Source organism: Eptesicus fuscus, chromosome 4 (genome assembly GCF_027574615.1).
Source record: "Eptesicus fuscus isolate TK198812 chromosome 4, DD_ASM_mEF_20220401, whole genome shotgun sequence".
Classification (NCBI taxonomy): Eukaryota; Metazoa; Chordata; class Mammalia; order Chiroptera; family Vespertilionidae; genus Eptesicus; species Eptesicus fuscus.
The window spans coordinates 10,697,631-10,722,697 of record NC_072476.1 but is presented as its reverse complement, the minus strand read 5'-3'; the positions used below and the strand labels follow the sequence as shown (position 1 = coordinate 10,722,697).

General features: G+C 61.9%; 1 protein-coding gene and 1 long non-coding RNA gene across 2 annotated transcripts in view; one reads left to right on the top strand and one right to left on the bottom strand.

The window, feature by feature from the left end:
* The window catches only part of CACNA1H (calcium voltage-gated channel subunit alpha1 H), a 61,745-nt gene extending 40,322 nt beyond the window's left edge, over positions 1 to 21,423 (bottom strand). The window contains 1 exon segment of the mRNA XM_008157633.3: positions 21,125 to 21,423. Within this exon segment, the coding sequence (XP_008155855.2) occupies positions 21,125 to 21,423 (299 nt within the window).
* A 752-nt stretch (positions 21,424 to 22,175) lies between these two features.
* LOC129148687 (uncharacterized) lies at positions 22,176 to 24,567 on the top strand. The gene is made up of 4 exons (XR_008555652.1): positions 22,176 to 22,246; positions 22,686 to 22,926; positions 23,988 to 24,140; positions 24,409 to 24,567. It is a non-coding gene; the product is annotated as an uncharacterized LOC129148687 (long non-coding RNA).
* Positions 24,568 to 25,067: the final 500 nt, after the last annotated feature.

The following is a 25,067-nucleotide window of genomic DNA, read 5'->3' as shown; positions in this document are numbered from 1 at the left end:
AAAATCACTGCCGCACACCGGGCTGACGTGACCTCCCAAGTCCAGTCCCGATGAGCCTACCACCTGCAACACCCGTTTACCTGCCTGCCTTGGGGACACTCCTATTCATCCCTCAAAACCCATACCAAGGACTCTCCCTCCAAGAAGTTTCCTGAGCTAGCCCAGGAGTTCCTCTGCTCACTCAGTCGTTTACTGAGCAACTACTATGTATCAGGGACCACTCCAGGTCCCTTGGACACATACGCGTCGGCCTTCACAGAGCCGGGCAGAGGACAGTAACAAACAGGTGATGGGGCCCTGGCCTGAGCAGTGGTTAGCGTGTTGGCTAGAGTGTTGGCCTTGGCACCAAAGGGTGTAGGTTCGATTCCTGGTCAAGGGCATGTACCCGGGTTGCAGATTCAATCCCTGGCCCCGGTCCGGGCATGTGTGTGGGGCAACCAATTGATGTGTGTCTCTCACATTGATGTTCCTCTCTCTCTCTCTCTCTTCCTCCCTCTCTCTCTAAAAATCATTGGGGAAAATACACTCAGGTGAGGCTTAACAAAAACAATCAAGCAAACAAAAGGGGATGGGGCCAGCAGCTACAAGTGCTAGCAAGGACATCAGTGCAGTGAGAGGTTATCTCGGGCCTGAACACCCCCACACCTTTCAGGCCTGAAAGGAAAGGGACCAGCCTCTTGGCTGCTGGGGCACCCAGCCTATGCCCAGGCCCTGCAATGAAAGCAGGGTGGGGGAATGACAGAGCAGCGGGGACGGGGGTCCCGTGACATGGCAGTCTTCCCAGTTACTGAGGTAACTCCCAGTCCCGGCTCCTCACCCCCTCACAGCATTGGACGATGAAGAGCAAGGGTCCTGTGGAGCCCCCTCCCAGCATAGCTGGCGCTTCATGGTGCAACACAGAATGGCTCACGCGGGGCACACACAGACCTAATGGAGGAAGAGGTGCCCTCCTGGGGCTCCTCAGAGCACTCCCTGTTCACCCCTACACAGAAGGATGGACCCTCCGGGGAACTCTGCACACAGCAGCTTTGCTTGGTAGGTACACAGTAGGACCTCACTCCCAAATGGTTCATGAAGACAGCACATTATGTGGGGCTGTTGCACTTGGGTTGCTGCACACAGTAGGGCCTTAATGAAACCACTCAGCAGGGCCTCAAATGATGTAGGGCTTGGGTTCAGTCCTGTGCACACAATAGGACCTCACATCCATCAGATGGGGACTGTGGATGAAGGACTCTGCACAGTGGGCCCTCACCCTCTGAGTCATGAACCAGGCTGAGCCTCATCTGAAACAGATGTACACACACAGGCTATACACACAGTAGGCTCTCGGTCCCCACCTCCCACCACATAGCTGGTGGCCCAGCCTGGCTGATGAGGGTGGGTACCTCCCACCTGCTGCCTGGCCCCAGGGAGTCTCGCAGCCATGCAGCACGGATTGGCCCATCCTGGCTCCCTTCCAGCCACCTGCACCTGAATCGATCCCCTAATAACTCAATCCATTAATGTTTGAGTGAAATTCTTGGAAGCCAGCAGGAAAAGAATGGCTTCTGCGAATCGTCTGAGTCCTTTTTTTTAAACAATGGAGAGCCCCTCCCCTCCCCAGCACAGCGGCTGTCCACGCTCACTGCGTTCAGGAAGGCACCAGGTGCACCTGCTGGGGCTGGGGGTGGGGGTGGGGAGGCCACAGCACACTGAACCCCACAGCCTGGCAGGGCACTACCTGCCCTCCAAGCGTCATGGAGCAACATCCCTCCTACCTGCAACCTGGCTACATAATGGCCTTTGCCCCTCAAGTCCAGTCTGGTTGGGGGCTCGGGCTCCCCACCTCAGGGGGGAATCTGTGTGCTGGCGTGCGTCCTCCAGGAGGGACATAGGCCTTCGGAGGGTCCAGTCCCAACCATGGGTGGGCTCTGGGAGGGCGCCGAGGCCAAAAGGAGGGAGAAGGGCCCGATGGGTGAGCCAGCGGGCTCAGGGTGAGCCAGCTAGACTGCTGTGCCCACCTGTCCATTGCAGTGGTGAGCAAACTGAGGCTACCCACTGCCTGGGGCCAGGGTGGGTGGTCAGGACCCCAGGAGTCCTGCACTTCTCTCAAGTGCCGAAGACCTCACCTCATCTGGAAAATGGGGTCCCTGGACCTCACGTTCACCCCAGGGGAAGCCGTTTCGGAAGGAGCCTGTAGAATTCTCAGTGTGGGCGGAGGACTCAAGCCCTCCCGGGGTCCTGAGGGGCCTGCCTTCCCCACTAGCACCTGCTAGGCACTCGGTTTCCCCAGAGGCCTCCCGACCTGACCGGACGCGTGGCAGGAGGCACCCGTCGCCGCCTCTGGGCTCCCATCAGGCCAGGCAGCCAGACTTGCAAACCTGCAAAGTGCCCCTCTTCTTGCTCCTTTTTTGTTTTGGAAAACATACTCCTTCGTAAGAGAAAAATGTTAATACCTAAGAGGGTTATTGTTGCTTTAAGTGAATTACTGAACAGCCATCTCCAAATGTCCCAGTTTTAAGTCCCAATAAGGTGCCTACTGAGACAGTTCTGGGAGAGCTCCTGGGGCCTCAATTAGCCGTGAGTGAGGGGGTCCCTAGAGCCCAGAGCTTGGGAACCCCTGTGTTATCGGGCTGGAGAACAGGGCGGCCAGTTGTCGACAGCAAACACACCTTGCTCCCACACTCCAAAGGAGGTCTCCCGCCCCCCCAGAGGCTCAGGCCCACCCCGAAGCCTGCTGGCCCCCAAAGCCCTTCCCACACCAGCAGAGCTCCACAGCCCCCACGCTCCATGGATGCCCTTCTGGGCCTCCACGGTCCTGCGGACGCCCAGGTCCGGCACCTGCCCATCTCAGGGACCCCAATGGCGCCCAGCCCACCCAAAGACAGCCCCTGGGTTGCGACTGACCCCAATAACAGCCACACCGCAACACACTCCCTGACATCCACGGGGCATGAAAGGGCATCCAGGCCCTTCAGCCACACAGATGCCATTCCTGCATGAACAGCGCCCCATGCCCCCCACCCAGTTGCAGGTCAGTGCCCCTCCCATGCTCCTCCCCCCGAATCCCCTCCCTGCATGAACAGCGCCCCATGCCCCCCACCCAGTTGCAGGTCAGTGCCCCTCCCACGCTCCCCCCCCCCCCCGAATCCCCTCCCTGCATCTGCCAGAGACCTGAGTACATCACCATAGCGCTGGCCCCTGCCCCACAAGGGCCTCCCTGCCCAGGAGGCTGCTTGCTGGACTGAGGGCTGTCTCCACGGTTGCAGGCAAGCAGCTCTGGGGAAGCTGGGCGCTTTAATAATAAATCCTTTAATTAGGGAATCCCGCTCCAAGGACAGGCACGTGGGTTACCTACTGTTCCCACGTCTTGGGGTTCCTGCTGCAGGCCTGTGCGGCATGCTGCCGGGGGCGGAAGGCGGGGGGGGGGGGGGGGGGGCCCGAGCCTGGGGCACAGAGCGCTGGAGGAAGCCGGCGGAGAGCAGAGTGCGCCTGTGCCTGCCTGAGGGCGTGTCCTTCACACACGAGCACGGAAGGCACGTTTTAAAGCTTGTCTCCCCCTCCCTGCCCCACACACATTTCTGGAAGCTTCTGTGAGGCCAAGGTTCAGGGATATGAGGGTTTGCAATTTGGTTTCTGGCCCCAGACGGGATGGGAGCAACAGGGAGGCTGGACCTCAGGTCTGGGGTCATCAGGCGGACGAAGGGGTGCTCGCCATCCAGAAGGGGCAGCTGCAGGGCCTGGAAAGCTCCCGGCAGGCCAGAGACCAGCTGCCACAGCCCAGGAAGCTTCTCCAAGGAGAGCGCGTCACCACCCCCCGTTTTGGCCTCACCCTCACACCCCCACCCTGACTTACTGCACAGCAGCTGCCCAAGCAGCCCAGGTCCCCTGCAGGCCTCCAAACGCTCAGGGGCTCCAGCCCAAAGGAGGGGGGATGCCCGGGATGCATCCATAAGGAGGCTGCTAGGTAACCAGGGTTCCCCCAGACTGCATCCCAGGAGGATGGGGCACACGCTGTTCAGCATGGACAGAGGCCTGTGTGGGACCAAAATGGGGCTGGGTCGGCCGGAGTCGGGGGGTGTAAAGGAAGAGGGGAGACATCACGGGGTGGGGGTGGTGACAGAGCCAGGGGAGGATGTGGGCAAAGAGTGAGGGGCAGAGCTGGATGTGGGGACCTGGCCAGCACAGCCCCCTGGAGCACCGGCACCGGCGGCACCAAGGTCCCAAGGCGACTCCCCGCGGCCAGTGCTGGGCAGCTGCTCGAGGACGTACTCGACAATCCAGTCCCAAGAGCTGCGGACCCTCAGCGAGTCCCTCCACCCTCTGAAATGCAGGTTCCCACCAGGTGTCACAGCGAGCACCCTCCTGATGGTGAGTTACCTCGAATGGCAAGCCTGTCACAGGTGCCCCAAAGACAAGGGGATGTATAGAATGGAGATAAAATCATACAGCACACAGGAGACGAGAGCCAGGGTCCACCCCAGGCCCCCACCAGAGGAGGGGTCCCAGCCTCTCCCTGCCACATACCTGCCGAACCCCCCTGCAGAGGATGTGCCAGGAGGGACGATCAGAAGGGGCACAAACCTGGTTGGCATGGCAACCAGGAAGCCAGCCCGCACCTCAACCAGATCATTGTGCTGGAGAAAGATACTTTTCTAATTAGAATCAGAGAGACAACATCGATCCTCAGCAGTCATTAGGGATGTCAGGAATGTGGGGGGGGGGGGAGGGGGGAGGGGGGAGGGGGCTCTGCCCAGGCTGGGGAGGAGGTCAGACTCTCTTTTCACTGGCCTAGTTGCCCCTCCCATGTCCCCGTTTCTCTTGTTCTCTTTTACGGCAAAACTCTGACCAGAGGCCACAGCTGAATCTGCTGGCCTTGCCTCAGATTCCTCAGAATTCCCGAGGCCCGCAGCCCCGCCCCACCCTGCTGGTGGACTTACTGGTCCATAGAAAGGACCAGAATGCTGGGGAGGGTCTGCCCCTCTTGGAGGCTGGGTGTTGCCCAGCTGACTGCACAGCTGTCCCCCGGGGCTGACTGGGCTGGGGTCCAGAGGCAAGACCCCACCTCTGTGCCCACCAGGCGCTCAAGTGTCAGAGGCGGGAGGCACCCTGGGAAGGGTGGGAGGGTGTATGTGGGGGGAACACTGTCTCTTTCTGCCCGGCCTCCAGAGCTCTGCAGATAAACAGTCTAAATTAGGAATTAAAACATCCCTGCTCCCACCAGCCAGCAGGCTGTATTTCAAACGTGCAGGAATCACCCAGCCACCGTAGCCCCAGAACCTCCTAACACGATTCTAAGGGGTCTGGCTGCACCGAGGGGAGGGTCTTGCTGGGCACAGCCCACCTACCCTGGGGCTGGCCTCCCTGAGCCGGTGGGCCCAGGGCTGGAATATGGGACCCCGTGCTGCCCTGCCCAGCCCCCCACCAGCCCCCCCGAGAAGGGCGAGGGTAGAGGGGCACACAGCCCCATGGCTGTGACTAGGGGGAGTAAACCCCTCCTGACTGCCCTGGCCTCCCGCCCCGGGGGAGGCCTCTGTGGTGCTGGGTGAGAATGTCCACCCTCAGGCACTACGTGTGGTCCTTGGAGGGCAGGGCCTCAGGGACCCCCTCGCTGAGCTCCAGGGTTCACCCAACCAGGCTTCCTGCCCACCCACTCTCAGTGGGATGGGGCGGGGGGGGGGGGGCGGCGGGGGAGGTGCTGCCTGGAACAGGGTGCATCTGGGACAGAGGGAGCTCTGTGCTGGAATTTCAGGCATCAAACATCAACAGAACTCGGGCTCCCTTTGAATTCCAGACACCCGGCCCAGTGCCGGGCTGGTCCAGAGGATCCCACCTTCATTGGGGGGGTAGGGGGGCGGGGAGGGGGTCTGGGTAGAAGACTTGGGGTCAAGGTCAAGCTGGGAGAAGGCAGCTTGTCAAGAGCTGAGAGTTGGGAGGGCCATATCGGCACAGGGAGAAGCCCCGGAGTGAGGGCCCCCTGAGAGCATAGTACCCCCAACATGGACACCCTGGGACTGCCCCCTGGCCAGAGAGGAGATACTTCCTGGGGTGTCAGCTGCCACAGGGAGCCCTGTTCCAGTGCATTCACCGGCATCGCCATTTGGGCACCTGTCTGGTGACAGTGGCCCTGGAGACTCGACCTGCCCACTCTGGCTATGCACAGCGGACCATGGCCGGGCATGGGGCACCACGGGTCCCTGTTCATCTTGGCTCTCACTCCCTCTCTTCCCCGTATACACAGCCACGAAACCCAGCCCACACCCAGCCGCAAAGAACCAGCAGTCAAAGCTCCCTCTCCAGAGGCACATGCTGGTCACGGGGACTGCCAGAGGGACAGAGAGGGCTGGGGCTGGCCCACAGAACCTAGATGGCCAGAGGGAATGCCAGGGATCTGGCCCCAAGCACCACCCAGCCGGCCTCCGCCTGTCCCGCCTCCGACTGTGAGGCCCTGCAGAGCCCCTGGAGACACCCCTGCACAAGGTCACTCGCCAAATGTCTCTGCACGGACACCGCTGGCCACAGGAAAGTCAGCACTGCCCAACCGAATGCCTCCGCTGGCAAGTTCAAAATGACACTCCTTCAGGAAGGAGACCTGGCTGTCCTGGAGCAGCTGGACTAAAATCACAGCGGCCACCAAGGGAAATGAGTCATACAGACGCCGTGGGGACCCCACATGCCCCGGGCACTGCCAAGTAGCAGATGCTGATGACCCAAGGCTCCTGGAAATTCCTATGTTGAAGTCCGAACCCTCAGGACTTCAGAATGTGACTGCATGTGGAGAAATGGTGCTTAAAGCGGTGATTAAGGTAAAAGGGCGCCACGGTGGTAGGCCCGAATCCAATGTGACAAGCGTCCTTATCAGGAGAGGAGACTGGCACACAGACACCCACAGAGAAGGGACCAGGCGAGCACACAGGCAGAGGCGGCCATCTCCGCGCCCGGCAGCGAGGCCGCAGAAGGAACCGGCCCGCTGAGATGACCTCAGACCCGCAGCCGCCAAGCCTGGGAGGAAACCGAGGCCTGTGGTGTAAGTCCCCTGTCTGCGGTGCTCGGTGACGGCGGCCAAGAGACTAACTGAGGCGGCAAGGTCTGGGGTGTCCTGATCACCCCAGGACAAGGAACCCCCAGAGCGAAGAGGTCCAGGGGGCGCGGTGCCGCCAGCAGATCCCCGAGCTGGGTTCAGGGATCATCCTGAGTGAGTGAGGGGCTTTCAGGGTCCATAAGACCAACTGGGCTTCGCCCTCACAGAGACCCCTGTCCTGCCAGGTTCTTACCAGAGCGATGCTGAAACCACTTCCTCCAGGAAGCCTGCCCCATCGGCAGCACTGCATCGTCCCAGCTACGGGGGCCACCTGCCTCCCACCCAGAAGCTACCCAGGCAACTGGGGGGTGTCCCAGAGTGGCCAGAGAGTGAGCCAAAATCCGGTGGCCCAAGTCCGGTGGCCTCCCAGCCAGTTCGGCAGCCCCGTGGTACCTCCTACAGCCGGGCCCTGGGGCAGACTGCCGGACCTCTGAGAGTGGGGTGCACCTGCTTCAGATCCCCACTGGGGCCTGCCACACAGGAAGGCCTCAAATACTTCAGCCAAAGGCACCAAAGGGGAGGAGCCGTCAATGCCTGTTGCAGATGCCCACCAAGTGCGGACCAGTGTCAGGCAGGCATCAGAACACACTGGACCACGTGGGTTCTTGGAGTGAGTCAAGAGCATGGATGGGTGAGGGCCACTGAATCCACCCTCGCCTCCCTCCCGCAAAACCAACGATTCTGGTCCATCTCTTGATTCTGGTCCATCTCTCAGGGTCAGGTGACCTCACTCCTTCTAGAAAGTTCTCAAAATGCTGGGCGTGGGGCAGAGGCATGGATGCCAGCCCTGGGCATGAGCAGCCACCCGGGAACACGCCAGCTCCCACAGACCTGAGTGCTCCCCCTGCTCGTCCACTAAGTGTCCACTGAGCACTCACTACATGCCAGCACCCTAATGCCACCAGCTCTTGGTGCCTCCGTTTTCTGTGTCTGAGGAACCCACATGTGGCCCTGGGAGGCAGCATCTCTGAACTCAATAAAGTGCTTTATGTAACTTGGGCCAGGCCGGTAAACCAGGAGCCTGGCTGGGGATTAGTGGCAGGCGTTGCCACGGCAACCTGATTAGTGGGAAACTTGCGTCTCAGCTCAAGCCTTGGCGTCTCAGCTCAAGCCTTGGCGCAGCTAGGCAAAGTAAGAGGAAGCCCAAGAGATTCATTAGCAACAGGTTCCCATGGCAACCGCGCCAAGCTCATTAATAATTTTTTTTATGCCAAGTGTGGGTGTTGAAATTCTCCAGAGGGCTGACAGAGGGATGGATGCCGAGCAAACACACACGCCAGCTACTCCCACCCGCAGCCTGGCACCACCCCACCAGGGCTCCCTGCGACACATGCCCCGCCCACCCATGTGCCCACTGTATGCCAGGACGTGGCACCCAGCAGGCCACGTGGTTCCTACGACCTTGCCCTGCAGGATGGGCTTTCGAAAGGAGATCGAGATCAGAAGGGCAGCTCGCACCAACCCAGGAGGCTTCCAAGACCCTCTTCTAAAGTAGCCGGGCTGCCCACCTCCCGGGGTTACCCGAAGTGCCTGCTGAGGGGCGATGGGGAGTGTCCGGCTCGCACAGGCTGGTTCAGCCGTGGGCGCGGGCCGAGTGTGTTTCTCATGCCCACTGGCTGCCTCCTTTGGGACCACCACCAAGGCTGGTGCAGTGGCTCAGAAAAACAGGTCCAGTGGGTGCGGGGTCAAAAAGTGGGCACTGCTCCCGGCGGGTGTGGCTCAGCTGCTTGGAGCATCATCCCGTACACCAGCAGGTGGCGGGTTCGAGGGCCGGTCAGGGCACACACCCAGGTTTCCATCCCCGGTTGGGGCGCGTGTGAGAGGCAACTAACTGATGTTTCTCTGTCTCTTCCTTCCTCTCTAAAATCAATAAAAGAAATTTTCAAAAAAAAAAAAAAGTAGGCGCTGCACCTCAAATGACTCAGTACAGTTCCCCTAAAACCCAGTGACTCTGCTCCGGGGAGAACTGAAGACGGGGTTTCAAACAAAACTTGTACACAACTGTCATGGCAGCATCATTCACAGCAGCCAGAAAGTGGGACGGCTCGGTGCCTACCAGCAGATGAATGAATGAACATGATGTATCCATCCATCCAATAGAATATTATTGGGCCGCGAGAGGAGCGAGGCACTGCCCTATGGCACAACAAACACGGATGAACCTTGAGAACATGGTGCTCGGTGAGAGGAGCCGGACACAGAGGCCACACGGTGCGATCGCACTCACACGGAATGTCCGGAATCGGCAAGTTCAGAGACAGGGAATTAGTGGGTGCCGGGGGCTGAGGGAGGGGGACAGAGAGTGACCCACCACTAACGGGGATGGGGTGTCTCCTTTGGGGGTAATAAGAAAGTTCCAAAGTGGATTGCAGTGACACCTGCACAACCCTTGTGCCGAGAGCAAAAACCACTGAGGTGTGTTTTGTCGTTGTTACTTGTATAACCCGAGGGTATTTTTCCATTGATTCTTAGAGAGAGTGGAAGGGAAGGGAAGAGACAGACAGAAACATCGATCGGGGAGAGACACATCAATTGGTTGCCTCCTGCACGCACCCTGACCAGGGCTGGGGGTCAAGCCTGCCACGGAGGTATGTGCCCTTGACCAGAATCGAACCCAAGACCCTTCAGTCCCCGGGCTGACACTCTATCCACTGAGCCAAACCGGCCAGCGCTGGATTGTGCATTTTCTGTGCGTTGTGCGTTGTGTGCAGGTCCCTGAGAGAACAAGTGAGTGCCCGAGCCGGCCTGCCTGGGCCCCAAGTCCTGGGGGCCGCACAGGGACCCACTCTGAGCCTCAGTTTCCTCATCAGTAGACAGACTTGGGTGCAGAGGTGTCCCTCCAGGGCTGAGACAGAAGGAGGGGCTCCCCCTGGCAAATCAGGTGAGGCTTGTCCTCATGGTTACCTTGCTCCAGGGTCAGTGGTGACGGGTGCCCGACCCATAGGGTATCCCCTCTGCTGTGGGCAAGAACGTGACCCAGAGCCCAGCATGACCTTCTAGAGTGAGGGACGCCGCCCTCCCCGGAAGAGGCTGGCCACCACCAACCCCATCTGGTCACTTGGGGTGGCCTGTCCCAGTAGGAAAATACGCAAAGGCAAGGATCCCCGCCACCAAGTTGCGGTCGCTCAGCCTGAATGTGCGGACAGTACAGTGGCATCTGTGCGGAGGCCAAGGAGTGGTCACAGCAAAGGAATGTGGGATTTGTAATTAGAGGACACACAGGTCTGTTCTAAGTCCAAGTACCGCCATTCACGCCCATGTGGGTGACAGCCAATTACCCACTTAGGAGCCACCAACCAGGGCTGCCCTTTCACGCTGAGTGGAAGGGAACGGCCCAACCCCTAAGCTTCAGGAAGGAAGGAAATGTTGGCAGGGCGGGAGCGTGCGGAATGCTGGACACCACGCAGACCTCGGAGCGAGGTGTGAGATGGTGGCTCTCCTGCATGCTCTCAGGGGCAGCCAGGGCTCCCCGAACCCCCAAGGCCCAGACACACCTTTTTTCTCTGCCCTGGCGCCCCTCCCCAGCAACAACACCCAGAAATTCCACTGGGCAGGGACGAGCCCAGACCCCCTTCCCGAAGCCCACCCATCCGGCCGAAGGCTCCCCGAGGCAGTGCCGCCTGCCCCTCCTTATTCAGTTGATCCAGATTTCTAATGGAGAATGGGGGCGGGGGGGGGGGGGAGGAAGCCCAGCTTCTAAGACATAAAACCATGGTCTGGGATTTGCCGTTTGTGAGTCTTTGTCTCCCAGGCCCACCCGGCAGTCATTTCTCTGACACTGCTGCTGGCTTCTGGAACATTCCTCGGATGATGACATGTGCCTCCTGCCCCATCCCTCCCAGCAATCGCAGCACCCAGGTCAGCTAAGGGGGGACTAGGTGGGCCCCCATCCCATGTCCTAATACTTAGCCAGCCTCCCTCCTGCCTCAGTCTCACCCCAGATGCTGCACCTGCGGGGACGTTCTCATGCCCCCCCCCCCCCAGTCCCCTGCCCTCCTCCCAATGGGAGGGGGGCCTCCATAACCTATGCTCCCATGTGGGACACCTTTCATGTCCTCACGTGCCCACGAACCAAGAACCAACCCTAAGAGCAGCCGATAAAGGTGCTCCTGCCATAGGCCCTTCAGGAGTGGCCAGCCGGCCACGCCCGAGGTGCATAACACACGCACAAACACGCGGTCCCATCCCGCGATCATGAAAGCAGCAGCCCTGCTCTGTGGCCAGAGCTAGGAGGCTGCCCTGCCAGCAGCCCACGACCCGAGATGTGTCCTCTCCCATTCCGATGAGGTGCTAATGCAGGCTGACTCATCCGACTGCGGCCATGGCTGGCCACGGATTGCAAAGACAAAGGGACGCGGCCGGACGATGGGTATGGCCTCTACCTCGCCCTGGAGAGGCTGGCACCGCCCTCCGCAACTTCCTGGCAGGTGACAGCCAGCTGTGCTCTGGGTTCCTGTCCCTGTGGCAGGCTGAGCTGCATGGGGCTGGGGCTTGGGAGAGCGGTGGGCACAGGCCAGCTGCTCAGGAGATCCTCCCAGGTCACACCATGCCCGACACCTCCCCCTTCTAAGGAAGAGGCCGAAGATGTTTCCAGGACCTGAGGCTCCCAGCCCACTGTCCGATGCCCCCATGCCAGGTCCCTGACCCCCACCACCCTTGAGACCCAGGGGCTTACCCAACACCTGCCCACCCACCTGGCCAGGCCATCCCCAGCAGCCTGAAAGTATCCTACGCTCTGCTCACAGCCACACCTGGCCCCGGCAGAGCCTCCTCCCACCCCACCCTGAACATTGTCCACAGGAGCGGCAGCTGGCCTTGGCCGTCTCAGGATCTCATCCTCTTATCCGCCTGTCCCCTGCCCCCAGCACACAGCCAAGCACTGCCCCACATTCTGTACAGGACTCCCAGTAAGCCCGGAGTCACCAGGCGGGAGCCTTGTGGCCCTGAGACACCCCAGAGCCTCCCCAGTTGGGCTGGGGCCACAGGGGGCTCCATAAAGCCTGGGCCTGAGGCGTCCTCATCACCCAAGAAAGCCCAGGCCAGGCTCTGGAAGGGAGGTCCTTCAGGGGAGCCCCGCTCTGGACTCAAACCTGTCTCCTCTCTGGCCACCTGTGGGCCGTGCCTCTCCACGCTGCTCAGAGGAGGACGTGGCAGCAGCTGGAGCCCAGACGCCTCCGAGAGCCTTTGCTGCCAGAGGGCTCCCCAGCTGGGAATCAAGCCTGCTCAGCCCCACCGGCTGCCCACACAGGACCCTGAAGGAAGTCCTCCACCGGGCCGAGGGCCTCAGGGAAGAGCCAGGTGGGGCTGGGAATGAGGCTCCCTCTCTGCCCTTGCACCCAAATGGTACCCTCCGGGCAGCAGGAAGGCCCCTGGCAGCCCAAGGAGCACTTGCTGAGTGAGGTCTCTCTCCTGAGCTTCGGCCCCGGGGAAGAGGCCAGTCCCGGGGGAAGATGTTGGAAGGCCCAACATCACGGACAGACGCCAATGGACACCGCCTGTGGGGAGCCCCCCTCCCTCCCCCCCGGGTGGCGCAGAGACAGCACTGGGCGAGCCCTAAGGCACCCAGAAGACTTGGGCAGAGAGACACGCGGCTTGGGGTCTGACGAGGCCTCCCCTCTATGATGCTCAGAAGAACCGATTCTCAATTGGCTTCCCCTCCCCGGTGGCTCCGCTCCTTGTCAGAGAGCCTGGCCGGGCGGTGATTTAGCCCAGCAGGGACTGCCTCCCATTAGCGGCATCGCCTGCATTTCCCTCCGGGCACTGCGAGGGCGTGCAGGCTGGAGGCACTGCGAGGGCATGCGGGCTGGGGGCACTGCGAGGGCATGCGGGCTGGGGGCACTGCGAGGGCATGCGGGCTGGGGGCACTGCGAGGGCATGCGGGCTGGGAAGGGGCTGCTGAATGAAGCACCACGGTGGGGGCTGCACCACAGCAGCCCTCTCACCGGATGGAGGCTGCAGGGCCGTGATCAAGGTATCACAGCTGGTCCCTTCGGGGGGCCGTGAGCTCTGGGGGCTGCGGGAAACCTTTGGTGTCCCTGGGTTTGTGGACACGTCACTCCAATGTCTGCCCCATCTTCAGGAGGCTTCTATGTGTCTGTGTCTCCTCCTCTTACGAGGACACAGGTCACTGGATTCAGGGCCCTATTTCCCTATAAATTCACATTCAGAGGTTCCAGGTGGACATGAATTTGGGGGACATTCTTCAAGCCAGTACGCTGGTCTACACATGCCAGTTTGTGTGCACAATGGTCACCCCCCCAACAGCCACCCCCCTGAACACAGCGTTCCACCCCCAGGTGAGGTGCTCCTGGCGCTCTGTCCACCTGCCCAGCCTGGCTGCTCTCCCAGGGCCCTGCAGCGATGCCCCCAGCAGAAGGCGGGGGGTCCGCCACGCCCCAACACTGCCACCCCTTACTTCTCTGTCCCTTTTGTCAGTCCCTGGGGTCAAAGGATAGGCAGCCAGGACACAGCTGGCCCCACACCTCCTGGGGTACCTTGGAGGCAGAGGGGGTTCAAAAGTCACCCCCAGGGCAACAAGTGGGTGGCCCAGGACTTGGCTTCAGGCCTGGCACCAGGAAAGCCCCATCCCATGCACACACCTGAGAACACGAGGGGGACTTGCTTCTACCGACACTCCGTTCTCCAAATGCCGCTGGGGAAGCTGGGAAAGTCGCCCCCCTGGGCGTCCTTCCAGGGGGTGTGGGCACTTAGCCTCGGTCCAACCTCCCCTTGGGCGAGACCCTGTGCCACTGCTCCAACCAGGGGAGCAGGTGGGTATGGGGCACCTGGCTGGCACCCCAGCTGTCCTCAGACCACCACAGCGAGAGGTCTCGAGGGGCGGAGGTCTGTTCGGTTTAGAAAACAAAGAGCCAGGACACGACCTAGGCCACCAAGGCCCAGAAGCTTTGGGGTGCTGACCTTGGCAGCAGGGCCCCAGCCTCTGACACCCAGTCAGGGCCCAGAGCAGGAGGGGAACCCCAGGCTCAGAGCCCACCCTGCCTTGCCACCTTGGACCTCAGGGACACAAATTCTGTCCAAAGAATCTGCTGCCTTCTGGAAAACTCTCCCCCAGCCTCTCCTTCCCTTGATTAATGCGTCGGATGCCCCGGACCCTCCATGCAAGCCAGGGCTGGAGGACCTCAAGGTCTCCAATGGGTGGCCCTCTCACCGGCTGGCCATGGACCGGACTGGGCCCTTTCCCAGCCGAATCAGAGTAAGTGCCACGCTGTCCGCGATGAAGAAGGGCAGTCAGAGGTGATGTGAGGGAGAAAACACTAGGTCACAGGAGGTGGCCGGCAGCCCCTCCCCCAGTGGCCAGGGAGACCCCAGGAATCCCAGGAGGCCCCAGCTCTGACCTCCCTGGGGGCTGCCACTGACTTCTGGGGCCACTGACTTCAGGCCACATCCCCTGGAGAGACATAACGGCGTCCCTACCGCAGTCCTCTGAGCAGTGAGGGGCAAGAGACAACCCCCTCCTGCCAGGGACTCTGCCAGCCAGGTGCAGACAGGTAGGGAGAAGGGAGAGAAAGGAACAGAACAAGGTTGGGGGAGAGGGAAAAAGAGGCTGGGGCTCCAAGTTGGAGGCCACTGCAGCCCAGAAGAAGGGCACTGAGCCCCTCCCTCGCCTTCCCAGGCCATGGTCCCTCCACGCCAGCACTCTGACCTCACCTGGGGGCCGGCCTGGGGTGGGGGTAGGGGTGGGGGTGCACTGGCAGAGCCCAGAACAGAAAGGACATCATGACCAAGCAGGCTCGCTGCTGCCTGCCAAACACATCTGCACGGGTGCCAGGGCCAGGCTTTGCCCAGCTCCAGGTGGGGGCAGGGGTTGTGCCCACCCAGGAGGACCGCCTATTGTGTGCCCCACCCCTTGAAGGTTAGGGGGCTCCCACGGGCTCCCAGCTGCTCGCAGCACTGCAAGCCAGCTCTGCACGCCCCCATTGCCTTCTGGGGCTTTTGTCCCTGTCAGCTCCCTGTCTTACACCAGGCAGGGCTGGGGGCTGGGGCAGCTTTCACCCTGGGCCATCCCTAACTTTCGGGAGCCTGGGGGAGGGCAGATCCAGGTTCCCCTGTCAGCCCTGCCTCCAACTTTGCAAAGAGAGAAAGAAACTCTGGTTGAGGCCAGGGTGGGGGACTGCTCTGGGACACGACCTTGACCTTGTCTGCATCACGTGTAAGAAGGGGGTGCTCCTGGTGCCCCTGAAATCCTCCCACATCCAAGAGAGGCGCTGGGGCCCAGAGAGGCAGCTCCTCACAGCACAAGGCTCCCTGCTCCCCACTGATCTGGGGGAGCTAGAGGCGGCAGCAGACCCACCCGGAGCCCCAATTTAGCACACTCATCAACTGTCCCCGCGAGTCAGAACTCCAGGCTGACAGCACGCCACACCCCACTCCTCGCTGCAGCGGAGGGACAAGCGCCCGGGAGGCGAGGACTCCGGTGTCCACTGGCCCACCTGCCGTCAGGGCCACGTGGGAGGCACACCCCGGCCGCCCTCGGGAGGCGTGTGCACGATGCGGGGCCCCTTCTGAGAAAACCACGAGCTGCGACTCGCTTTGTGAAGGCAGCGAAGCTCTTCGGCGGGCGGGCGAAGTGCTCTGCCTCTGGGGACGGGGCTGAACCCGCTGCCAACCCGCAAGGGCCGGACTGCATCCTTCGCTCTGACCCGGGCTCCATTCCCTCGCCAGACTGAGCCGGCGGCCTCACTTCCCTCCTCCTATCTGCCCAGGACGGGCGCCCACATCTAACTGTCCGCCTGGAAATTCAATTGAGGCCCACGTGACTCACAGTTGTTCCCAGTCGTGTCAAAATTAACCGCCGAGGGGAGGAGACAGTAATTGGTCTTTTGTGCCACCGAGTTAAATACCCACTTGCAACAAGGAGAAAGCAAAAGGGTATTCCTGACGCAGCGTCAAGGGCTGCCACCCCCACTCCCTGGGCGGGTTCTGAGGGGCAGGGCAGAGCGAGCGCGTTGTGACACCAGTAAATAAAGGTGACGCGTCTCCTGCCTGACCTTGACTGCGCAGAGCTGCTCCGCGGACTCATCCCCGGGACGTTGGACTGGCTGGCCCATGCCCCGCACCCCTTCACACCCGGACCCAGGGACAGGGACCTGGCCAGCCGCTTGGGGAGGTGGGCTGCCTTCCCCGCCTCACCCCGTGCAGCACCCTGGACCCCCTCTGAGCACTCCACTGTACAAGGGGGGATGCCCTTGGTCGGGGTGCATTTGGGTGGTCCGAATATGATGCCCCCCAAGTCTAAAGGCTCCCTTTGAAGGAAACAGCCTTGTCCTCACCTGGGGCCTCAAAGGTGTGGGGGAGAGGGCCGCACCAGCACCTTCCCCCCTTTGCTCCTTCAGTGCCCTCCACCTGCCCTTCCACCCCCACCTCTCCCCAATTTCTCCCTGAGCCTGGTCCCAATACTGCTTCCCCCTTGAGGAACCAGCCCCAAACCCCAGCTGGAGGCAGACCCACCCCCTGAGCCCCATGGCCAGCCCACTACCCACCCATCATGCTCACAGGCCTTTCCTGGCCTCTCTCCCCACGGCCCACCTTGCCCCTCCTCACCGTCACCTCACAGCACACTCCCACCCGCAACTGCATGGGCACATGCCACCTGCCTCAGGACCTCTGCAGATGCCATTCCTCTGTCTGGGCACTCCTGCTCCATGTCCAACCTCATGTCACCCCGCCCACAGGTCCTCGTGCCCGTCTAGCTGATGCAGTCTCCCTGGCTCCCAGCTGCCCAAAGCCTCCATCTAGTCCATCCTGTCCGCCTAAGTGCCCTCACCGAGATCAGGCCAGCCTCACTCTATTGTAAAACAGCCAAAAGCTGGACACGCTGGGCACACAGCGGGAACTCACAGGTCCTGAGGCGTGCCACTCAGGGAGACCCACGGTGGGCCCTACGTGGGGGCCAGCACGGAGCTCAGGCCGGGATAGGTTTGCTGACTGAAGCTGCCCTGCAGTAAGAGAGTGCTCACAGAGGCTTCTGCACCACTGGTCCGAGTGCCCCCAAAAACACACACACATACACGCGCTCGCACATGCAGAGCCTCTCCAGGGTCCTGCTGGGCAGCAGATGTGGGGGCAGGTGCCTCACTTGGCCTCATGGCGGCGCCACACACCCAGGGCACTTACTCAGTGCTTCTAGGTCCAGGGGCCCCTCCACCAGCCTCCAACCCCAACTCCTGCAGGTGCTCAGAGATCCGCCTCCCAGCTGTCACCCTCCCCAGCTCTCAGGGGAAATGCCCCCTTCCCATGACACTCCTGTCTTAGCTGAGGGTCTTTACTCCCCCGGCCGCCCCCTCCCCACGCCTCAGAGGCTGGAAACACATTTGTCCCTGCCAGACACACAGCCGGTGCTCAGCGTAAACAACAGCCCTCAGCGCACAGGGTGACAGTGGGGGCCCCAGAAGCGCAGGGACACATGTAACTCCTTCCTTCTTCAGTCAGAGGAAGTCTGGGCAGTGCCATGAGCATCAGCCACACAGCCCAGGCCTGCCGAGTCCCCACCGGCCCCTCCGATGGCCTTCCCACCTGTCCAGTCCCAGGCCTCCCGGTGCCTGCCTGTGAGCACCCCAGAGCCTCCAAGTCCAGGGAAACGGACACACCTCAGTGCCAGGAACCAGGTGCTGGGGTGAGGAGGGAGCTTGGAACACAGAGAAAAGCCCTGTCCTACCCAAAAATAAAAGGAGGGGCGGGGCTTAAGGGTCAGGGCCATGAGGTCAGGAAGGTGAGGACCTGAGACTGCCCTGCTCACATCAAGTCTGTGGGAACAGAGGGAGCTCATGGGGGGCCTTCTCTTTTCCAGAGCTCCACCCCACATGTCCTTGCTGGGATGCCCAAGCCTGCTGTGAGCCTCGGACGACTGGCAGCCGCCACAGAGCGGTGTGATAGCTCAGAGCATCCGTTTTAAGGACAGACTCGTCCAGCCTCACCTGCCTGGCAGGCCGGGCCCTGCCAAGCACGTGGACTCGAGAGTCAGGCTGGGCTCACCCAGCTCTGCCCTCTGCCCTTCTCCAAGCCCTAAGCCAAGGGGCACTGGGTGCCTGGCCCTGGGAGACACCTCCTGGAGGTGCCCACCACCCCTGAAGCCCCAAGCATCCCCTCCATCACCTCCTAGTCCCTAAACACCCTGGCTGGGCTGCAGCTGGCCTCCCTCACTCACAGGGGCACCTCAGCAGGGCCTCCCTCCCAGCTGCCAGCATCCCTCGAGGGCCCCGCTCCGCCTGGGCGCTGGGGTACAGCAGCTGTGACACAGGCAAGCACCTAGTCAGGAACCCCGGGGAGCCCGGGCAAAACATAACCCAGCCACACAGATGCCACCCACCTCCCGCTATATATAAGCCTGTGTAGGAGAGACAGCACTTGCCCCAAAACTTCCAGCACAATTATATTTCCAAACAGCAAAGTCAATCCATCAAGACAGGGGCCGTCCTTGGAGGCTCCTTCACCTTGGACTGGAGTCTCCCTAAAGGCAAAACCAGAACACGCGTGTTTACGTGCGCAGGAGGGGGCCGTCCACTCGGAGGTCCCAGAAAGGTGCAGGACTGAAGGCCCTTTCCTGCGTTCCAGCTGCCAATGGCATCTCTGCCTCGGACATCAGCTAGGACTCTGCCAGGCTCTTGGGAGCAAGGAGTTGTTTTACGCAGTGTAAGTCCCCAGAGCAAACCCCACTATCCTGCCGCCTCCCCCCCCCCCCCCCCCGCCCAAGTTTACCCTCTGCAGCAGGGGAGACTCCAGGGAAGGACAGTGAGCGCCCTGACAAAACAGCTACCAGCAGGGAGGGCGACAGACCTGCGGCTCCAGGACACTCCACAGTCCCTGGAAACCCTCGCCACATGGACGGGGTAGGGGCAGGAAGGCTCAGCCCCCAGGCCGCCTGCCTCGCACCAGGCGCCGCCGCCACCACTCCCAGGAATGTGAAGCCTGTGCGGAGGCCCCGCGGTTTTCCCGGAGCGGATCCGCTCCCCACCTGTCTGGGCACACCAGCTTATTTTAGGTTCTGTGGCCAACACACCCCAAGCCAGGACCTGGCATTTGCTGGGTCAGCAGCCATCCCCACATGGGGTAGGGGCCCTGATGAGCCCACCCCAAGACAGATATGGGGTTTCTACAGGACCTGGAGTAAAACTATCTAGGACGCGGGCTCCCCGACTGCCTGCCAGTAAGAGGGGACAGCTCTCAACCCTGGGTGACAGCCCTCAGCACCTTCTTGCTCCTGGGGCCACAGGGCATCCTTCTCCTCAGGTCACAAAAGAGCCCAGGTCAAGGACATAGCATGTGGTCCTGCCAGCCCATCCCCCACCCCCTCTGGGCCTCACCTCACCTGGGGTAAGGCACCCCTCCACCTCCCTCCCACTGAGTAACACAAACAACCCTGTTAGACATCCTCAGGGACACAGCCGGGCCTGGAACATCCAGAACACCAGGGCCAGGCGTGAAGTCTCCCGCAGCTGCGGGGGACGGAGCAGCCAGACCCGGGGGCTGTCAGGAGAGAGAAAGTGCAGGCCCTGCAGCACGCTCTCCCTATCTGGTCTCTGTGCTTGGAAGTGACTGACGTGCGAGGAAGACCAACCTCCTGTCCCATCTGTGCCGGGGCTTCCGGCACCCCCAACATGGCCCAACACCACACCAAGCCACGCCAGCTTCCTGCCAGCTCCAGACCGGGATCTGGAGAGAAGGCACACCTACGATGACCCTGCAAGGTTAGGTTGGCTGCTGCTCAGAGGCCCAAGCCCCAACAGCCTCGGATGCCCATCGCGGCTGCAAGGACAAAAATCAGGCCCTGCTGCCTGCTGCCATGCTCGGGGAGGGCCCTCTGGCCACCGCCCAGGCCCACCATCCTGGACCGCGATGACCTCCTTCACAACCAGAAGGTGATTCTAACTCAGCCGATGTTTGGACTTGAGAAAAGAGAAACACAGGTTTTATTCCTCTTTTTTTTTTTTTTTGGTACAAATCCCTCTTTGTATTTAATATTTATACAGTTAAACACACAAGGTAGGAAAAATATATACACGCATTGCTCATTTTGCCTTTGTCTGTCTCCTCAACTCTGACAGGGAAAGTTTATGTCCAGGGTCCCACTCCTGTCAACCTCCTCTCCTCAACTGCCCCTCCTACCCAGCAGCCCGTCCAGGACGCCCAGTCCTTCCAGGTCCAGGGGTAGGAAGGCTCAGCACCCAAAGCCTGCCCACCTGGCAACCAGCTCCGAGGGGGAACTAGTGGCAAGCAGCAGCCAGGAGGCAGGGTGAACCAAAACTGACAGTCCCCCAAGGCCACCTACGGAGGGGGGAGGGGGGGGGCAGACCTGCTGCCTGCATCCCAGAAATGCCTCCTGGCAGGATTCAGCTCTGCTCTGGAAGCTTTTCCCAAGTCTGTGCCACTCTGGCCAAGAACTGAAAGGGTGGTCCCTTTCTCTCCGGCCAGAGAAAGCACCGGGAGAAGGGACTCCAGGGTGCCGTGCCAGCTGCCTCCCTGCCCCCACCCCAGCTGCGCATGACTTAAATCGGCCCCAGTACTGAGTTCAGCCTGGAAAGGCGAGTTCACAACCAACGTCACCGCCTCTCTCCGTGGAAAAGGACCAGAGAACGCGCATTGCTTCCCGGCCCCCGCGGGTCTCCCGCAGCGCTCGAAAGCACAAGGCACAGGTTGAAAACTTTGCCACCCTACTCTAGTTCCTTTTGGCTTTCCCCTCCCCGGCGAGGGTCCTGCCTCAGAGCAGACATTCTGCAACCCTAGGAAGAATTCTTCTGATCACAACCCACCGGTGTTCAGGGAGCTCCGCCCTCCCTTCCCTGGCGACCCCTCTCCCCTCCGAGCCTTCGGTAGCCGGCCGCTACTCTCACTCTCTGCGGTCCCAAGTGGCTCTGGACCGGGCACACCCCATTCGAGTCGGGAGAGACGCCCCGCTGTCCCCCAAAGCGCGCCCCTGCCCAGCGCCCCCCCCCCCCCCCGCATGCCCGGCCCGAGCCGGGTCCAACTAATGCGGGCGCGCGTGGTCGCACTCGGGGAGAGTCCCGCGCGCCGGATCCCCGCAAGCCGGCGGCCAGGGAAGGATATGGGTTACAGACCAGCCGGAGACACCAGCTGCGCGGCCGCGTGGTCTGCCCAAGGCAGAAGAAGACAGTGGCCGCCAGTGCCGGGTACGGGACCGGCTGCTCCTCATCGGCGTCCAGCTCCGCGCTGTGCTCAGCCGCCGGACTCTCGGGGGGCGACGCACTGGGCCCGGACTCCCGATCCACCTCTCGCCCCAGCGCCCCAGGGCTCGCCGGGGACGCCCCCGCTGTGGCCGCAGGGCCGGGAGCCGGCGCGCCCAGGGTCACTCGGACCTCATCAGCCGCCAGCGCGCCCTCGGTCATGGTGGCAGCGGGCAGCACCTGCGGGGGACAAGCGGTGACCGGGCCCCAGGAACAACAGCCTCGCCCGCCTCCGGCGGAGCGGAGCTGTGAGAACAGCCGCGGCCGCCGGGATGTCTTTGTCTTTTCTTATTAGAGACAAATGCGCCCCCCGCCCGCCCCCTCCCTCCAGCGAGGGCTGGGCGGCCCCTCCCCCACCAATGGGGCCCAGGCGGGTACTCGAGGGGCTCCTCGCCCGCTGCGCCCAAGTTGAAGGGGTCCCGGCGCGCAGTAGGGAGCGCGTCCTCGCCGCGTCTCACCTCGCTCCGGCGGCCGGCGGTGTCCCCACCGGCATTGCCCGGGCGGCGCGATCACTGCGGACCCGGCACGGCGTTCGGCCCCGACAAGAGCACCGCCGCCCCCGGCCCGCGCCCCCAGCCCACTAGCTCCGGGCTGCGGCCCCGGCGCCTGCTCCCGCTACGGCTCCGGTTGGCCAGGCGACGGCAGCTGCCCGGGCGCGGAGGGAACCGCTGGGCCGATGGGCGCGGGCCGGGGGCGCGGGGGATGGGGGGGCGGTGCAGGCTGGAGGTAGCGGCGGCGAGCGAGCCCCAAGCGTGTCCGCGCGCGGCGCAGGAAACTTCGGAGTGAGCCGCTGGAGGGGCGGGGGCGAGAGGGGCGGGACCAGCGCGGGGGGCGGGGCCGGGAGGGAGGGAGAGAGCGAGGGCCTGGGGGTGCCTTTCCACTCCCCCTGGGGAGGTCGGGGGGCGCGGAGAGGGGCCGTTCCCGCCCTGAGGCGCGCGCAGGAGCGATCCCTCTCAATTTTCGGAGGACGACCCGCCCCTTTAAGGTCCGAGAGGTTAGAGTTGGACCCCACCCGCCCCCTCACTGAGCCCCACTCTCTCTCCCGGGTGAGCGGAGCACCAGGGGGCGCTCGCGGAGAGGCTTGGCGGGGGTGGGGGGAGCGGCGACAATGTCCTCCCCGCCCCCAACTGCGGGGGCGGACGGAGCCGCGGAGGCGGGCCCTCCCCTCCCCCTCCCGCTCAGGCGAGCCGCCCCTGCCCCCACGGCGATGCGGGCTGGGGGTCTGCAGGGGGCGGGCGTGGGCGGCGCGCTTCGGCCGAGACCTAGCGCTGCGTGCCCCTCCCCCTCCGCGTGTGTATCCCGGGTGTGACCGGGTGCGTATGATGTGCTGCTGTATCTGCGGGTGGGATTCTGGGTGTTCCTGCGTCCGCACCTCCCCCAGCGCGCACACACTTAGCGCGCGGCCGATTCTGTGAACTTGTCAGGTGCCCAGCCTCTTGTGGGTGGATACCTGTGGACCCTGCCGAAGAGATCAGCCCCCCACTCCACACTAAGCACGCGAGGGACAGATCAGAGAAACTCCTGTGCTCCAGGGGTCCCTCCATGGTGGAGTCTCGTGGGGCCCACTCCCTCAGGGCCCGGACCAGGCCAGGAAGGTCCCCACCAGGCCCACAGAGGGATCACCCACCCTGAGACACCCCCACTTCAGACACCAGGAATAGCAAGGTATGTCCCAAGGACAGGGTCCCGTGCCTGGCGCTGTCAGCAGAGGGGAGTTGGGGCCTAGCTCCTGACTCCTCCCACCCCAGTGTCCCCACTGGGCACCACATCCCCTGAGGCTCTGACCAGCTTTTCACTCCCCCCCCTCCCCCATCCCCGATCCCGGATCTGTCTGCCTTCACGGTGGAACTGCACCCAGGTGCATGACTTCCCCATACCCCGGTCAGCCCAGGGGGTCCAGTCCCTCTCTCCTCAGCCCACCCTCACGGTGGAGATACTCCACCTCCTTTGAACAAAGAGATGAGTGGCTGGTCATCACATGCTGGTTCCAGGGGCCTCTGTCCTCACCAGCTGCTGGAGGGGGCAGAGAGGAAGGGCCCACCCAGAGTCCCACAGTCTGCCAGCATGGGCTTCCCCACCTTCAGAGTGGCACTGCGGAGAGTGAAGCCATGATGCAATGGATCTGCTGTCCAGGGGGACAGGGAAGGCCCAGGAGGCAAGCAGCTGGGCCCTGTCCTGGCCCCCTGGACCCTGAGAAGGGCTCACTGGCCCCTGGGGTGAGGCAGGTACCAGAGCTGCAAGGCCACGTGGCAGCTGGGGTGCAGGTCCCAGGCGGTGCCCTGCACGGGCCACCACTGCTCGGCAGCACTTCCACTTGTATATGTGAACTTTTCAAGAAGTTCAGGAAAAGGAAAACATTTACTCTATTTTAATGCTGCTACTTAATGGTGGAGGGCCACGGCTGGTAATTAAGGTTCTCAAAGAGCAATTAGGGCCATCTCTGTGAAGGGGAGGGACCTGGGAGGGCCCAAGGTCTGGAAGGCAGCCCTGCTGAGAACTTGCAAGGGTGAGCAAGACACAAACGCTGCAGCAGGATCCCGGCTAGGGGGTCACCTGGGCCCCCCGATCCTTTCACACTGCCTGCCTCACTAAAAGTGAAGATGAGCTCAAAACTGGTTTGTGATTTGCTGGACAAAAATAACTGGGAGGTGGACAGTGCTAGGCCCTGGGGGGACGGGGGTTACAGCAATGGCTACCAGCACAGGCCCTGACCTTGCTCCCTGTAGCTTCATCCCAGCAAGGAGGCATCCACAAACAAGTCCTTGGACAGAGGAAGAAAGCACTCACAAGCTGGGTTAAGCGTCACGGAGAGCCGACAGGAGCAGGGAACCTACTCAGGCACAAGAGAGCAGCTGGAAGAGGGGCAGGGGTTCGAGCAGGTAGGGCAGCCTGTGCAACGGCTCTGTGGCAGGCAGGGGAGAGCCGAGGAGTGAGAAGAACCGGAGAGAGCCTGGGGCCCATGAGGTGGGCAGGCCACCAAGTGGGGTGTAGAGAATGGGAGTTCCCACAGGGCCCTGGGGCACAGGGAGGAAGCTGCGTGTCATTCTAAATAAGACCGATTGTCACCCTCCCCTGTCAGCCTCTGTCCTCCAGATGTCCCTCCAGAGACAAGGCCATGGGTTTTTAAAATAGACGTTATGTTTATAGGCAGCATCTATAACCTGACGAAGCCGGTAGCCTTCAGGCATCCATGGCCCATTTACAGACCGGTGCGGCCATGCAGTCACCGGGAGGGGCATTTTCCACCTCAAGGTCTTGGAAGGAGGCCTCCTCCCACCGTCTTCCGTCTCACTTGACCGAGCTGAGGACCTGCCAGAATTATCCTCACAGGGCTTTGCATCCGCTGGGCAGATGCTCCAGTGGGGCCGGCCCCCACCCCCACCCCCACCCCCCCGCTGAGGGCCCTGCCTCTGACGTGCTGTGGAGCGGGCGCCGGGGCTCATTGGTCTCCCCGTAATGCAGCTGAGGCCTGCGCTCATTTCAGCTGGAGGGGGGCGCGCCCAGAAGTGGAGGACGGCCTCACCCTCGAGAAGGGAAATGAAAAGCAGATCATACAGTGATAGGAGATGAGAAAATGGCGTAAAAACAATGAGACTGTGATGCATTCATATGACTAGAAAGGAATGTTCGAGAGATGAAGCATGGGACAGTTTGGAAATTGGCATTAAAATTGTTTAAACTGTACAGAGTGTTCAGATGTGTGTGTTGTTTTTTTTATCCTCCAGGCCTCTAGAATATTTGGTTCTGTTTTGGTTTTGTATTTTTTGTTTTGTTTTGTTTTTTTGCTATATCCTCTTCTTTTTTTT